Raw genomic sequence first — 17128 nt, 5'->3', positions numbered from 1 at the left:
AAGAAAGAAAGAAAGAAAGAAAGAAAGAAAGAAAGAAAGAAAGAAAGAAAGAAAGAAAGAAAGAAAGAAAGAAGGAAGGAAGGAAGGAAGGAAGGAAGGAAGGAAGGAAAGAAAGGAAGGAGAGGGAGAGAAAGAAAGGAAGGAGAGGGAGAGAAAGAAAGAAAGAAAGAAAGAAAGAAAGAAAGAAAGAAAGAAAGAAAGAAAGAAAAGAGAGAGAGAAAGAAAGAGAGAGAAAGAAAAAAAAGAGAAAACAAAAAGGCCTATAAGTCCATTTGTGTACTGACTCTCAAGTTGATATTCCACATTCTGCAGTCCTGTGCCAATTGCAAACTCAAAATCTTGCTTTGGGGACTTCTTTCTCAATGGACCTACATTGCCTGTCTCCACAGATGACAGCACCCTTCTGTTCAGACAAAAATCTTCAACAGTCATTCCAAGCACCTGTTTACCACACCCAGCCTCTCGGGTCTTCTAGGCTTTGTTCTCTAACATTTACTTAAGCATTTGTGCAGGAAGAGATTGTGGGATTCCTTGGAGCTGGAGTTCTGAGCCATCATGTAGGTTCTGGGGGTTGAATTTAGATCCTCTAGTGCTCTTAACTGCCACACCATGGCTCCAGCCCCTGCTAGGCTCTAGTCTTAACTGTATATATGAGTCCTGAAAGCTGTGCTGCCTTCCCACCATCAGGCGCTTACTTGCCTGTACCTGAGCACCTGCACCCTCTGGACAACAGCCAAAGAGGAACTTTGATCATGAAAGTCATCAGATAGAGCCAGAGTCTGCTTGGTCCACAAGGACTATAGGGACCGCCTTCTGCTGCTCTCTCTCGGTTTCATTTGGCTTTCTGACTTTGTCTGGCAAGGGCAGTCTTTTTCCTCTGTTGTACTGAAAAGAGCAGTAAGTCCAGCCAGGAGAGCAGGTGCTTGTAACACAGGCGCCCATTGTCTTAAGGGCAACAAATAAATACCTAAAGAGGCAAATGTGGAGCCACTGACTGCTTTTAAGTAGGTCAGATTTGCATTTAGATAGCTGGTTTTGCTTTCAGCATAGATAATGGATTTAAGGAGAACTCCTAGCTGGAAGCAAAGACTGGAAGACAGGCAGGTTAGGAAGCTTTTTAAAACAGATGGAACAAGATGGGAGCCAGCACCAAGGCTGTGTGTGCTTGCTAGTGGGAATGGAGAGGCCACTCAAATACAGAAATATTTTAAGGTAGAATTGGCTGACTCCAATGCTTGTCTGAATGTGGGGTTTGTGGAAGAAGTTTTAGAAACTTTCTGGCTTGAGTTACTTGGAAGATGTTATGTATCATTTAATGACCATAAGATTTATGCTGGAAGATACAACTGTCTTTGTGTTTTAGTTGAGATAGGTTCTGGTATAGCCCAGGCTGGCCTGATCATCCTGCCTCTATCTTTCTAGTTCAGGCTTTGCAAGTCTTTGCTCCAATCCTGGACAAAAGATGAAGCGCCAAGATTGGGTTTCGGGATGGGTGTGAGTGGGGTGTAGAGGGATAGGGTGGGGCGGGGTATATTTCCTTTTAGACATTTGCATTGTAAGTTCCGCTGGGTAAGAGCAGGCTGGTAGCTCTGAGGTTTATTTGGTGTTACCTGGGAAAGTCAGAACTATACAACACAGATAAAAGCTTTATACTTTTTAAAAATATTTAAAATAAGTATTAGTTTAAAATTTCACCTTTTCTATGTAAACAAATTTTTGTGTGAATTTGTTTCACTGTGGCCCAGGCTGGCCTTAAATTCTATGTAGCTCAGGACAACCCTTAGCTCTTGATTGTCCTGCCTCCACCTCTCAAGTGCTGGGATTACAGATGTGTGCCACCACGCAGAGCTCTCTTTTCCTAACCTTTATCCTGAGCACACATTACAGGGTAATCTTAATTTCTGTTCTCCAGTTCGGGTAATTTTTAATGGTCAGAGTTTATGAAAACGTAGAGGTCCTAATGTGGAGCCAGGGATATTACCTTTTGCTGCTCTGCTAAAGAAACTGGGGCCTGGCTCTCGGTCCTTCCTCGTGGGAGGGGTCTGCTAGAATGGAGCGGTGCGGTCTCCACAGTAACGGCCACTCCCGAGCCGCCACCCCCGCCCAGGCGCCTCTGCATTGTCCAGCTCCATGGTAACACCTGCAGTGCAGGAGCAGGCAGCCCGAGGCTCCGCGCCGCTAGGCGGTCGGTCGTAGCTCCTGGGACTGCCGGCCCGGCAGCTAGCGGCATGCCGGAGAAGCGGCTCTTCGCGGGTAAGTGGGGCCTGCGCTCCTGCGCTCAGACCCCAGCCTGCATCCCACCCTGCACCCTCGCTCCCAGCCCTCCCACTGCACCTTATATGAACCCCCAGTGAGGCCCCTTCTGTGCAGCTATATCTTGCTGAATTCTCCTTTTGTACCTGGGGGCCTTAGGTTAGCTGGGTGTGTGTTGGGGGAGGGGGAAATTGGGTTTCAAGCCAGAGTACAGAGGCCTGTCCTCCCCACCTCCACCTTGAATTCTACTTTAAAAATCTATTCCACGTGCGGATAATGAACATTTTATGAACTCACCCGGCATATGCAGTAGGGCAAGGCCCTGCCTCAGATTTCATTTAGTCTAAAAGTCAGAGCTGAGTGCGAAAATGTAACGTTTTATCTCATTTCAGAGCCGCCAGATATTACAGAAGAAGAATTTGTAAGTACAATTTAGAGGGGCTACTTGGTGTTTCCTCTTTGGCTTTTGTTTTAATAGAAAAGATTAGATCTAGAAGAAGATGTATGCCTTTCCCTTTTGCCATTTCAGCTAACTCAGGGCGAGAACAGTGTACAGGCCTTTTTACATTCTCATCAGCTGATTTGTATGTGGATGCTAATCATTGTCAAAGCTGTTTCCTGTAAAAGACCACATGTAATTTTTCCATACACTTGGTGTCCTCACAAGGGGCAGGCTTAATCTCCATGGTTGCCTTGTGTGTGCCTGGCAGTTCCTGGTTACAGTAAACATTAGTGGATGGCAATGAAGAAAAGGGCAAAGTAGCGCACATTTATAATCCCAGCATTAGCCATGGCACAGGAGGACTAGGAGGCCAGGGTCATCCTTTGTGACACAACAAGGTCAAGGCTACATGAGACCCTGTCTTAAAATAAATAAATAAAACACCCTTCGGCTCCACCCCGATTCCGGCCATGGTAGCTTCCGCAGTTGAACCCAGCACTCAGGAGGCAGAGGCTGGGGGATCTCTGTGAGATTGAGGCCAGCCTGGTCTACAGAGCAAGTTCCAGGACAGCCAGGCATACATAGAGAGTGTCTCAAAAAAAAAAAAAAAAAACCAAAAAAAAGAACAACAAAAAACAAAAACGATCAACAAACAAATACAGTAACAAAAAAACATGACAAGCTGAAACCAACCAAACACCCAACAACAATAAAATACAACAACAAAAAACAATGGTCCGTTTATAATTGTTTAAATTTTTTCTATACATTGTTCTCAGGTCAGACTTATGGAGAAATTGAGCATACTAAATATTTGCCAAATACATGCATCATTTAGGAGAATGCTGTCTCTAGAGAATATTCTGTAAAGCCTATTGTATATATGAGGAACTTGCCCCAGGACACAGATAGGCAAAGCATATTCCTACCAAGGTCAGAGGCTAGAGCTCTAACCACTTCCATTATTTACAAATGTCCTCCAGCACATTTTTCTCTTGTTGGTTGAGTATCCTCTTTACTTTTGTCTTTTCATTCAACAAGCATGAGTGGGTGTGTATTTTGAATATACAATCTTGCCCTCAATGCTGGGGCTGTCTCAAGACGTTAACAGTCCTGCAGGGGCTAATAGACTTAGCTGATTTAGCAGATGGCTAAGTCAGCAGATACTGGAAGGAGATTGGAGGAGGAGTGCAGGAGAAGGGGAGGAGAAAAGGAAAACTCCAACCAGTTCAATGTGGGTCTATCCACATCAACATACAGGTACACATGGCATGTCAGAAGCACCCTAGCATATTGGCAAAGCCCCATTTAGTGGGAAATCTTAAGTGATTCCAGTGTTCAGCTGGAAGTGCTCAAAGTGACAGGACTTCTGAGCTAACTCCTTTGTAGGACAAACCAGCCTGGGCGTCTCAAGAGCACTTAGCAACACAGCACTTAACACATGAGCAACTGTGCTTTTGAAGACTCTCTTCCGTATTCCTGCCTCCCTCAGCTTCAGTCCTCCAGGCTCTTTTAGTCTTCTTCCGCCTTCTACCTTCTCTCTCCCTGCTCCTGGGAAACTATTGACCTTTGGAACTCTGTTCTCCAGAAGTTTGTGGGTGAGCTCCTTGCTTGCCCCCACATCTGCTCAGGGACTCTCTACATAACCTATGCTGGCCTGGAACTTGCTATGTGTGCAGCCCAGAATAGCTTCAGACTTTCTCTCCAGGTGCTTCAGCCTTTCCAGAGCTGGGCAGATTGCAGCTGTGTGCACCATAGCTGGGTGCAGATACCACTTTTGATACTCCTGCATATCCAGTGAGCTGTCAGGTGCTCCACCATCTTGACGTCCCTTCTACAGAGCTCTTACCTCTCCTCTACAGCCCCCAACTCTGCGTTCCCATGGCTTTTCTGTGTTTTGGTGAATGGTACACTAGCTACTCAGTCATCTCCTTTCTTCATCCCTTGACTGCAAGCATCTACCTCAACCTTCCTTCCTAGCCATGTTTTTCTCTGCATCCTCACACCTGCTGTTTTATCTCAGGCTTTATCCCCAGGCACAGAGTTTGGCTATAGTCCTAAATGATACCGATTCAACCTTTCTCCTCTCAATTGTGGTTCTTCTTTGTCTAGAGCATAAAAATGCAAACTTCTTGCAGTAGCTGTACCAGATTATGTGTCTCATCACTCCTACCATGGCTATCCTATTGCTATTAACGCTTTCCAAAATTACCATAGTGCCTCAAGCGCTGACCACAGACTAATATTCACCCTCAGGATAACCCTGTGTGGTGGCAGCTATCCCACATTTCACATAAGTTCACTACTACTGAGACCATTTATGGAGCAGCCCAGAGTCTTCCCTTAACCTGGCCTCCCCACCCTGTTCTCTGTGACACACATCACATCCAGCCTGTTTTGAGTTTGCAAAGCACTTCCACATGCCTTCTGCTCCAGCCAAGCTGCCCTGTTTGCCTTCTGTCTTTGCTGTCAGTTTTGACTGAGTTGCCCTTCCCCATCCATTTCACAATCTGGCACATTCCTTCAGGCCCAGCTCATCTCAAAACCTTCCCAAACTCAACATCATACAGTCTGCCTTGGCACTTGGACAGCTTCCTACAGAGACTAGCTTGTGAGCAGATCCCCAAACTCACATGCTCAACCAAGTGTTGGCTACTGTTTAACTAACCTGCTTTGAACATATGCTTGACCTTGTTTTTCCAACGTGTGATGATGGTATTCTCATCAATAAGAGAAATATTCTTAGAAAAAGAGCGTGACAGAAACCCCAACCCTCATTTTCTATGCTACTATCCAGGATGAAGCCTAGCTTTTCTGCCTCTTCTGAAGCTCGCTAAATGCTGTCGTGTGACTGAGTTCTGGTTGAGAGGTTTAAAGAAGGAGTGCTGTGCCCTGCTTCTGGAAAGCCGATATTCTCAGTAATAAGGTAGCTGGCCACTTTGTCTCAGGCTTGTGATTGGCAGCTGGGTTATTGGAGATTCTAAAATCCATGTAACTATGGAAGGGAAGAGTAAGCCAGTTTTCTTCCTCTTGCTTGTTGGAACAATGCTTTGATGCTGGAGCTGAAGCAACTACCTGGGATCAAGAGGTGGCATCTTGAGGATCCAGAGTCATGTGATCAAGGGACCCATGGTGGCAGCCAGGAAACTGTTTGTGATTGCCTAGACAAATAACTTTCTACTTCATATAAGAAGTGGTGTTTTGGTGTCCCTATGTTTATAATCACTTTCTTCATATTTCTTCAATCAGTAATACAAAACTACACCGTTATAGATGTCTACAGAAGATCCTAACCTTCATTTGGGGTCATATTGAAAGTGTAGAGTAAGTCCTTTGAAATCAACCACTTGTCTGCCAGGGACATTGTATATATTTAAATTTCTGTTTTTAGGTGCAAGGCTTGTCTTGTGGACTGGGCTAGCTTGGAACTCTGTAGACCATACTGTTCTTGGACTTGGTATAGCAGGCTGATCCTCCTGCCTCTACTTCCCATATTCTGGGTTATAGGCATGAGTCATTGTGGCCAGCTATTTAAACATTTTATGTATAAATTTTGAAGTTTTTAACAAAATTGTAGGCCATTAATGTCTCGACATACCTTTCTATTTCCCAAAGCCCAATATATAGAATATGTTACTTAGATGATTAATTTGGTTCAGTGGGATCATTTTTCATTTATTTATTTTAAATTTTGAGATGGAGTATCAGATAGTCTAGGCTGGCCTCTAAGTCTATGTAAATGAGGATGACCTGGAACTCCTTATGCCCTAGCTTCTGTCTCCCAAGCGCTGAGACTGTAGGCGTGTACCACAACAACTGGCTTAGCGTTTATTGTGTTTGGTTGAGCTTTAGTAATTTCCTTTGGGAAAAACAGTACAAAAAATATTTTTATGTCCTTTGTGGAACATTTTTTATTTATTTAAATGATGCAAGAGATTATCTGAACACATTGGGATTTATTCCATGCAGTTTACACATTGAGTCAACTTTATGAGAGTGACTCCTAGTATTTTTAATAAGACAGAGTACATTTAAATACCCAAGTTTTAAATACCTTTTAAGTACCCTGATTTTTTTTCTTTTGTGTGCCTTCAAAAGAAAATTTTTTGTAATAGGAAAAAGCTTTGTAATTAAAAATCTTACCATTTTGAAAAAATAATGTTTACAGCTGTGCAAATAGGTTTAAAAATGTGCATATTTGTGTGTGGTGCAGATGCCCTCAGAGACTGGAAAAGATAGTTAGATTCCTGGGAGCTGGAGTGACAGGTGGTTTGTGAGCCTGCTGATGTAGGTATTGGGAACCAAACTTGGGTCCTGTGCAAGAGCAGTATGAGTTCTTAACTGCTGAACCATCTCTTCAGCCATACATTTATGGAGTGTGTGTGTGTGTGTGTGTGATTATCTTGTTCTGCTTGTTAGTTTTTCTTATATATAAAACTCATAGATTCATTAGCTTTAAAAGCAGGTACAGGGCTGGAAAGATGCCTCAGAAGTTATGAGCACTGGCTGATCTCCCATAAAGACCAAGTTTGATTCCCTAGCACATATGGTGGATCACAGTGACCTATAACTCCAGCTCTAAGGAATCTGATGCTCTCTTCTGGCCTTTTCAGCTATACAAGTGGTTGCATAGACATACATAAAGATAAAACTCTTATGTAAATAAAATGAGATAAAATAAAACAAAATACTTAAAAAGCAAGTTAAAGATTGCTCAAAAGAAAGAATTTTTAAAAGAGAATGTCTTTTATCTTATCAAATTAAAAGGGACTTTAGCCAGGTGGGGTGGCACATACATGTAATCAGATTTGGGAGGTAGAAAATGGGCTTCAAGGTCATCTCAGCTACATATAAGCCACATATCAGCCACAACTACATGAGATACTGTGTTAAACAAACTTTGAATGAGAATGACTCCCATAGGTTCATCTGTTTGAATACTTGGTTCAAAACTGGTGGACTAATTGGGAAGGATTAGGAAGTGTGGCCTTGTTGGAGGACATGTGTCCCTGGGGGTTGGCTTTGAGGTTTCAAAAGCCCATGCCATTCCCAAGTAGCTCTCTCTGTGATGTTTGCTTGTCAGTAAGGGTGTGAGCTCTCAGCTACTGTTCGGCACCATACCTGCCTGCCACCATGCTCTTTGCCATGGTTGTCATGGACTCACCATTTGAAACTATAAATTTCAATAAACTCTTTTTGTATTATCAAGTTAAAAGGGAGTTTAGCCAGGTGGGGTGGCACATACCTGTAATCATAATACTTGGAAGATAGACAATCAGGGCTTCAAGCTCATCTCTTTGTTATGTTATGTTTCCTTGGCTATGTTTTTTTTTTTTTTTATCACAGCAATCAGAAAGTAACTAAGACAGCTGAGATAGTGCCTTCCAGACATGACTGGGGAAGCCAAACCCAATCTCAACAATATGGTGGCCTAAACAAGACCTGTATAAATGACAACACCAGCTGACATGCCAACATGAACTGGGGAAAACGTCACAAGGCCCTGCCCATAGATGAAGAGTTACAGGCAGTTAATGGCTGCTGAGAGAGGAGAGTCAGTTTCCCCCAGGGATGAGCCCCACATGGCCAACCTTAAACACATACATGTGAGCAACAGAAATGGATTCACAGGTTGTCTATCTCTATGTGTGTATGCTGTAATAATAATAATAATAATAATAATAATAATAATAATAATTGAAGAGAGCATGAGTTTGAGAGCAAGTAGGAAAGCATGGGGAAGTCACAAGGGAGAGGGGAATTAGAAATGATATAAATGCAGGATTTACATAGGAAATTATAAAAAGATTCACATCTAAAAAGGGACTAAAGCTTCAAACAATATTTATAGCATTTAATTGTGAAAATTGGTGTTTGTCTCAACTAAAACTTAGCTTTCTCCAATTCATTCTGTTATCTTTATAGCTTGGATGTAATTATAGTAAACAAAGAGATTTCTGAAGTATGAAAATATCATCTTTATCTAAAAACAATATATCAAAAGATCCATAATCCCTGTCTCCAGGAAGAAGACTACATGATTTCCTGACTAGTTATTAGTGTTTGTTTTCAGGTGGAACATGGTGGGTTGATGACTCAGAGCATAGTCAGACTGGTAACAGGTGGTTTCACGTGGAAACCATGGAGGGCAGGGCAGTTAGATGAAGGATTACTGGTCCTAACTCCCCTCATCCCTTCTTTCCTGAAGGCATTGCAGATCTAGAAGCCAGAGTACTATGGGGACATCTTCTGGAAACTGAGAGAAATTGCAGAGAGCCTTTGCAAAGTGCTGCTGTTTTTTGGAAATCACTTATCCCATTGGAGGCCTATACTCAGAATAGGGATCATTCTCTGATGTTTTTTGGTTTTTTTTTTTTTGTTTGTTTGTTTTTGTTTTTGTTTTTTTTTTTTTGAACTGCAGAAACTGCTAGAAGTTCCATAAATAATGGACTTGATGACTGTGATGTGTTCTGGGGAAACACATTATCAGCCCTGAGTTCCAAAAGCAGCATTCATTCTGACTGGAGAGATAACTGTGATTTTTTGTTTTGTCAGTTTGACACAAGCTAGAGTCATCTGGGAAGAAGGAATCTCAGTTGAGAAAGTGCCCACATCAGATTAGCCTGCAGGCATGGCTATGGGTGTTATACCCAGTTTGTGAGACCCCCAAAGACCACCAGGAATCGACTCCACTGCAAACACATGAGGGTTTATTTAATACAAGCTTGAGCCTGGGTCGCAAGTTCTTTGTGGAAACAGAGAGGGTATGTGGCTCTGAGGTCTGGGGGAACAGGGTCTTTAAAGGGTAAAACCGCAAGTGGGAAATTTCCAAGCCTTGGTCTATTTTAAGCACCAAGGCCATAATGGTCCTGGCCTGTCCATCTGGAGGGTATCTGCTCCTGGTAGGGAGGGGGAACGATTAGCACATCTTGTGGTTTTTCTTAGTAGCAGGGCTCTGTGACCTTGGTCACCAGCTAGGGGCTATCTGGGTGGGTTGCCAGGCAACGCTATCTCTCAGGTGCAAGCCTGTTTACTTTTCTGCAGCAGGGCGGGTCTGTCTCAACTTACCTGCTTCTTTGTCTAAACTTGTACCCAAGCCCTCAGTCATGTTGCCCTAGGAATTAAATTTCAAATTTTAGACCTCTCATGGGCGTTTTCTTGATCGATAATTGTTGTAGAAGAGCCTAGCCCAGTGTTGGTGCTGCCCCCAGGAGGTGATTCTGGAGTGTATGAGAAAGCGAACTGAGCAAGTCAGGAGGAGCAAGCCAGTAAGTAGTGTTCTCCCATGGCCTCTGCTTCAGTTCCTGCCCAGACTGCGCTTCATGATTGGAGGTATTCTGGAATGGACTTGAGAGCTGTAAGCTGAAATAAAGCCTTTCCACCTTAAATTGGTTTGGATCAGTGTTTTGTCACAACAATAAAAAGCGAACAGGTATTGACCCTTCCAGTGAAGCAGGATAACAAACAAATTACATATATGTGTTAATTGTGAGATCAAGATTGGAGACATTATCACATCCCCAACAGGGAGAAGGGGAAAAAGTGAGGGCCACTGTCTCTTTTAAATTAAAATATTGGGCTGGAAGGACTTTTACACAGGGAGAAAGGCTTGGATATTAGGGTTTAATGGATTAAAATCTACTGCGTATGTTTTGAGATTAGAGTTTAACAATGTCAGGAAGGAATTACAAAGAGGACCAGTGAGATGAATCAGCAGGTGCTTGCTTCTAAGACTGACAACACAAACTTGATCCCTAGAACCTACATGGTTAGAGGAAGAACTCCTGAAAGCTGACCTACACACACTACATTAAAAAAGAAGGAATTGTGATGAGTGATGATTCATGCAGAAAAAGCAACATAGTTGCTCCCATCGACAGCAGCTACCATCGCTGGCAAGTGTGCATCAACTACTTGGTGCACTCTGCCTTCTGTAAGCCAGGCTTCAAGAGTAGTGAGTGCTAACAGAGGTCCCTCCCACTCACCCCTTGGCTGCAATTGCACCTGCCAATATGTAATAGAGAAACTGAGTGTAACTCAATTTCCTTGTTGATTATTTCTTTAACCATCAACAATTTTCTGGGTATTTGGAAGATACCAACCTGAGTTAGAAAATTTAATTAATTTTAAAATGTCCAAGTAATTGGATTGTAGAAATTTAATGATAAAAGCAAAGCTACTAATTCAGATTAAAGACTAGTTTTTTTGTTTTGTTTTTTCTTTTATAATTCAAGGGCTTTGGAAGTAAGCAGCTTCTCAGGTCTTCATTGGTTTAGGGCTAAAGATGCAGCTTTGTGGTAGAATTCTTCTTGCCCTCCTCTTCCTCTACTCTTCCCCTCCTCCTCCCCTCTTTCCTTCCTCTTCCTATCTTCCCTTTCCCTTCCTCCTCCTATTTTCCTTCTCTTTCTCTTCTTCCCTTCTTTCCCTCCTCCTCTCCTCCTCCTCCCTACCTTCTCTCCTTTTCCCCTCTTCTCTCCCTTCTCCCCACTTCTACCTTCTCTCCTCCTCCTTCAACAGGGTCTAGGCTAGGTGACTAGGCTGGGTGGGCTGGCTGGAGAGCCCCAGGGAGCCTCCTCTCTCTGCCTTCCTGTAGTTGGTATTAAGAGTGCACACACTATACCCAGCTTCTTATGTGAGTGCTGGAGACTGGAACCCCAATGCTTACACAGCAAGCCCTTTATCAACTGAGCTGTCTCTCCAGCTACTACTTCACTAATTTTTAAAAATTGGCCAAAATAAAAAGAAAATTATCAGCCATATGGAAATAATAACTTTGTGTCATGTTTCAACTTTCGTGTTAGATTTGCAAAATTGAAATACAATTATGAATAATAAAAAAACCACATGTACTTTTCAGCTGAGTGTGCCATGACATGCTCTTGACACATGGAAATGACTAATAAAATAAGGTGTTTTATGATTGGGAGAGCAGTTTTGTTCTTGGCAGTGGTTGTTTGATTTTGCCAATTTTAAAAGTGGCTATGTTGGTGGATGAGACAGTTAAGAAAAAAATGTATACAAGCTGTGCTCAGAATACACGCACTGGCGAGAGTGTCTCTGTTCAAAACCAAGCTGGATCCAGATCCTGAACACAGACGCTCAGGCTTACAGAGAAGAAACTGAATGTTATGCTTAGCTTGTCACGTCCTTTGAGTAGCAAAGAATGTCACATTCTTAATTTCTTTTTAACGCCTAACACTTGCGACTGTTTTAACAAGTCTGCTTTCATTTTTATTTACTTTATTGTATTCTTTCTTTATTGTTGTTGTTATTGTGTGTGTGCACTCATGCATGAGCACAACCATGGTGCACACGTGGAAGTTAGAGGACAACTCCATGGAGTCTGCTCTCTATGAGAGTTTTAAGGAGCCGACAGGTTTTTATGAAGAACTTTTATGTGTTAAGCCATTTTGTAGGCCTTCTCCCTCTATTTCTGTGAAGTGCATGTTTTAAAAGTCTGGGAAATTTGTTTGTACTTGCTGATATTTTGCTCACATGCTGCACTACATTCTTCATTTGCCAGTTAGCTGCAATAGGTCTTTTGGGAGAATATTCCATTCTATTTTCTTCTTTGTTAAGGGCGGTGGTGGTGGTTGAGGCAAGGTCTCAGGTTGTATAGTTTGCTTTGAACTCACTACAAAGCTGAGGCAGACCTGTGCCTCCTGAGTGCTCAGATCATGTTGTAGTACATTTTCCTCAAGATCTAAGTCATAGTAATACAGGTATGCTTTAAAACATGGCCATAATATGGTTTTGTGTCTTTGCAGGAAAATTGTTTGGCAACAGACGACTTCCTTGTGGATTACTTTAATGAGTTCTTAAGCCTTCCTGTGAGTGTATTATGATGTTCTATTGCATATACTATTATAGCAAAGTAGTTAAAAATTGTGTATGAGTATGTATATACATATATGTATATGTGCATGTACTGACACCACAGTGCATATGTGGAGGTCAGAGGACAATGGTGTGGGGTCAGTGTTGTCTCTCTTTCTACTTTATATCAAACTTGGTGGAACTCAAGTTGTCAGGCCTGAGCAGCAGGCACCTTTACAGAGCCACCTCACCAGCCCCCAAACAATATTTTAACCACTGAACTATCTGGTCAGACATGTGTATCAAATATAATATTTTCTTAGCTCAACTAAAGGGCTGTGTAAGGTGTCACATGCCTTAATCCCAGCACTCAAGAGACAGAGGCAGGGGATCGCTATGAGTGTGAAGTCAGCCTGGTCTTCATTGAAAGTCCCTGGATAGCCAGGGCTACATAGTGAGTGAGACCTGGTCTCAAAAATAAAATAATAAAAATAAAGGTCAATTAAAGTAAACTGTGGGTGTGGCAGTCACCTCTAACACCTCTAATCCTAGCACTCTGAAGCCTGAGGCAGGAAAACTGACATCAGGTAAAGGCCAGCCTGAACCATGGAGTGAGACCCTGACCAAAACAAGAAGAAAAGAAGGAAGAAAGAAAAATAAATAAAAATAAAGATCAATTAAGAAAATTCGCTCAATTTGCCTCCTTTTATAGTCAAACATTTGAGTTTGAATCCTACTCAGAAATGTTGTTCCTGAAGAAAGCCAGCGTTTCCCTGAGCATCGAAGGCGTCTGCACAGGCCAGGTTGCACTCAGCAGCATCTTACGTTTCCAACAGGCTGATAAGGACAGAGCAAAATCTCAATATTTTTTTAACTCTAGGCTGTTATTGTTATACTCATAGGAAGATATTGAAGTAGAAATTATATTTAAGGCAACTAGAGTTTCTGCCAGACTTGGGATACCAGTTAATGGAGTTTCAGTTCAGTAGCAGTGACTGACAGAGTAGGTATTAAGAGATTTGAGAAGCATAAAATGAGAGTTCCCAAAATGGTTTATATCATCCTATAGAAAGAAGTAACATCAGTGAGGAATGATGCATCAAAGGCAGTTAAGAAAGTTTTCAGTGTGGTCTGTAAAAGCATGAAAGCTTTTTTATTAAATTTTTTACAAGGAAAGGGCTGGGAATCTAGCTCATTTGACAGAGTGCCCATCCAGAGTACGAACCCCTGGATTTGATCCCCAGCACTACAAAGATCAGACACAGTGGTGGTGGCTCATGCCTGTAATGCCAGCATTTGGGAGGAGGTGTCAGTAGGATCAGAAATCATCCTTAGCTAAATGAGACCCTGTCTCAAAAGACCAAACAAGCAAGCAAAAATTTTTAATCAGGAAAAATTTGAAACACAGAGAAGTTACAAGTAATTGGAAGGAGTGGGCACTCAACTGACACCGGTACAGAGTCCAGCCACTCAGTGTCTTCTGAAGGGGGAGAGCTGAGCAGGGAGCTCCACAAGCTCTGCACCGATGACCTGCACATATGAGAGTGCTTACGAATTTGTCTTCTCTCAAAGCAATTTGTACTTTTTTCTTGATTCGGTACAGCCAGGGAAGTGGAACCAGCATGAGAGTTAGACTGAGCTGCCCAGACCTTTCCCTTTCCAGAAACAGACCGTGCCACACTGGGGGTTCCCAAGGGGCCCTCGGGGAATCTTCCTTGCCATTCTTTCCAGCTCTGTCTGTTCCTACTGCACAACCTCCAGTAGCAACAGAATATTGCCAGAATTCTGTTTCTAGATTATAGAGTCTTTCCCTGGCGCAAGCTCTTCAAATCTCCATCCTTCCCAAAGCAGCACATTTTGTAAGATGTGAGAAAGTGTGGTGGAGTGCTTGCCAGCAACACAGAGGTGCAATGTAAGTTCAGGGCCTGCCTGGGGCATAGCACACCATGCCTTAAGAAGAGAGAAGGCACAGGGAAGAGCAAGGAGGTAGCTCAGTGGTGGAGCACTTGCCTAGGATGCTTGCCTACGATGCTGCCAGCCCTGGGCTCAATTCCCAGCACCCATAACCCCTAAACCAAACAAAAACAACTTTGAATCTTAAGTTTTGGTTTCTCAGCACTTATGTCTTGGTACCAAGATTTGAGACTATCTTGGTGGTGCTTTGCTCCAGGAAGTAACTGAGTTTCCTGCCGTGTTCAGAAAATCTGTATTAAATTGTAGAAGTCAACGTTAAAGTAACAGAAAACCAAAGCTGAGCATGATGGCTCATGCCTGTAATCCCAGATTCTTTGAAGGGTGAGGCTGGAGGATTGGCCTAAATTTGAGGCCAGCCTGAGCTACATTGTTTCAGACCCTGTTAAAAGAAAGAAAGAAAGAAGAAAGAAAAGAAAGAGAGAAAGAAAGAGAGAGAGAGAAAGAAAGAAAGAAAGAAAGAAAGAAGAAAGAAAAGAGAGAAAGAAAGAAGAAAGAAAAGAAAGAGAGAAAGAAAGAAAGAAAGAAAGAAAGAAAGAAAGAAAGAAGAAAGAAAGAAAAGAAAGAAAGAGAAAGGGAAGAAAGAAGAAAGAAGAAAACAATTTATAAAATTTATGGAAAAATTCAGCCAAAGTCCTACCATCTAGTCAAAATTGACATTCCCAGTTTGCGGGTTTTCTTTCAGGCTTTAGGTCAAATAGCAGTATTAAGCCTGTAGAGCTCCCTGTGGGGCGGTGCTTTCTGCTTTTATACCCGCATGCACGCATGCACGCATACACAGGCCAACTCTTAGAGGTCCTGTGCATCGACCTCTCGAGCTCTGTTCCATCTCTCTAATTTCTGATGTTCCCCTCTTCATTTCTCTAACTCTATTTATGTATTTTGTACCACTTTTAGTCAACCTGTCAATTACCAATTCTTCACATTACAAAAAAAAAAAAAAAAAAGAAGAAGAAGTTGTCACAGATTTTTCAAAAAGAATTTAAGGGCAGGAAGGAGAAGGAATTATGGAGTCTCAGAGCAAGAGCCTGGCAGGGTTCTAGATCAGGTTAGTAGTGTTTGGTTTCTAAGTGCTTAGAGAAGAATTAGAAGCTAAAATGGGTTCACCAAGAGCAAATGCGCCAAGCCACGCTCTCTCCTTTTGGTTCAGGTGCTGGTGTTTTAGGCACCTGTAAATATAGTGTATTATGATTTCAATAAAGTATTAAAGAATATCAAATTGAATTATGTTTCTTCCTACTCTGTTTAAACAAGGCTCATGGCTTGCCATTACATCAGGAACAAAATCCAAGTGCAAGAATGATTTGGTCTTTCCACACAACTGACTGTTGTTTTCTCTCCTTTTCTCACTCTCAATCTTTTCACCTTTTTTTGTGTTTCTCAAAAATGAATATGCCAAGTGCACTATCCATTTTTATGTCAACTCAACACAAGCTCAAGTCATCTGAGAGGAGGGAACCTCAATTAAGAAAATGCTTCCATAAGATCTGGCTGCAGGCAAGCCTGTCAGGCATTTTCCTAATTAGTGACAATGGGGGAGGACCCAGGCTTTGGTGGGTGGGCTGGTGGTCCTGGTTCTATAAGAAAGCAGGCTGAGCAAGCCGTGATGAGCAAGCCAGTAAGCAGCACCCCTTCAAGGCCTCTGCCTCAGCATCTGCCCTGTTTAAGTTCCCACCTTGGCTTTCCTCAGTGCACTGTCATTCAGGACATGTAAGCCTAGTAAGCCCTCTCCTCCCCAAGTTGTTTTTGGTCTTGGTGTTTCATCACAGCAACAGTAACTCTAACTAGGACACCAAGAATATCTGGCCTGGAGTGCTCTTCTCTGAGACATTTGTGTCATATTCTCCTTATATCACTTCTGTTCAATAAGGCCTTTCTTTAACAATGTCCTCAGCGCACATGCTGCTGATAATGCTTTATTTGCATCCAAAGCCCTTATCATTATCTGTGAAATTAATTTTCAAATATTTCAGTTGGTTCATTAATTATATCCAGTAGGGTTGATTCTTAATAGTGCACAGGCTAAACAGCACATGCCTCAGTTTACTCTTTCTACCCACACTGCCTTCATAGTACTGAGTCACTCTGTCTTCTGTATCCGTTGACTCACCACAGGAGTTCCACACGCTCTGCTGGGCTCTCACTCTGTAATGGTTAGGAGGGAATGTGATGTAGCTGCTGTTGATTCTGGCCCCTCCACTCATTGCCCCTATGGTTTTAGAGATGCCATAACCTTTTATTTAAGCTTAACCTGTTTATTTATCTGGAAAAAAAAAAAAAAAACCTAGTACATCTTACAAGATTGCTATGGAGTGAGGTCATGTGTGTGATCTATTACAGTTTATTTTTTCTTTAACTTCATGAACTCATCATCCATTCCTGAAATTCAAGAAGCAATCTTTTCAGCTAAACTGGGGGGTCAGGGTCAGTCTGGAGGGTGCTCTACCATACCACACAAATCTGTTGTTAGTTTTGCATTTTAAATTTATTTTTATTAGAAACTTGGAAGAGAAATCATAAGAGAACCAATATTTTTCTAGTTCAAGGTCACTCAGCTAGTAAATGACAGGGTCCGCTGAAGGCCACATGGCCCAGAAAGCTTTGAGTGTCTTACTATAGAACTAGCAACAGAATATAAACAGATGG

The 17128-nt window shown here is 42.3% G+C and overlaps 1 protein-coding gene across 6 annotated transcripts in view; it reads left to right on the top strand.

Annotated features, from left to right (window-relative positions):
• Nucleotides 1-2162: 2162 nt before the first annotated feature.
• Rgs22 (regulator of G protein signaling 22) overlaps nucleotides 2163-17128 on the top strand; it is a 116462-nt gene continuing 101496 nt past the window's right edge. For all 6 annotated transcript variants that reach the window (XM_055620255.1, XM_055620265.1, XM_055620284.1 and 3 more), the window contains exons 1-3: nucleotides 2163-2253; nucleotides 2646-2674; nucleotides 12463-12525. In XM_055620255.1, coding sequence (XP_055476230.1) covers nucleotides 2229-2253; nucleotides 2646-2674; nucleotides 12463-12525 — 117 coding nt within the window. In that variant the 5' untranslated portion in view covers nucleotides 2163-2228. The remainder of the gene's footprint in view (nucleotides 2254-2645; nucleotides 2675-12462; nucleotides 12526-17128) is intronic.

Source organism: Psammomys obesus, unplaced genomic scaffold (assembly GCF_907164565.1).
Source record: "Psammomys obesus unplaced genomic scaffold, mPsaObe1.curated_primary_1811, whole genome shotgun sequence".
Classification (NCBI taxonomy): domain Eukaryota; kingdom Metazoa; phylum Chordata; class Mammalia; order Rodentia; family Muridae; genus Psammomys; species Psammomys obesus.
This window is presented reverse-complemented; position numbering and strand designations above follow the sequence as displayed.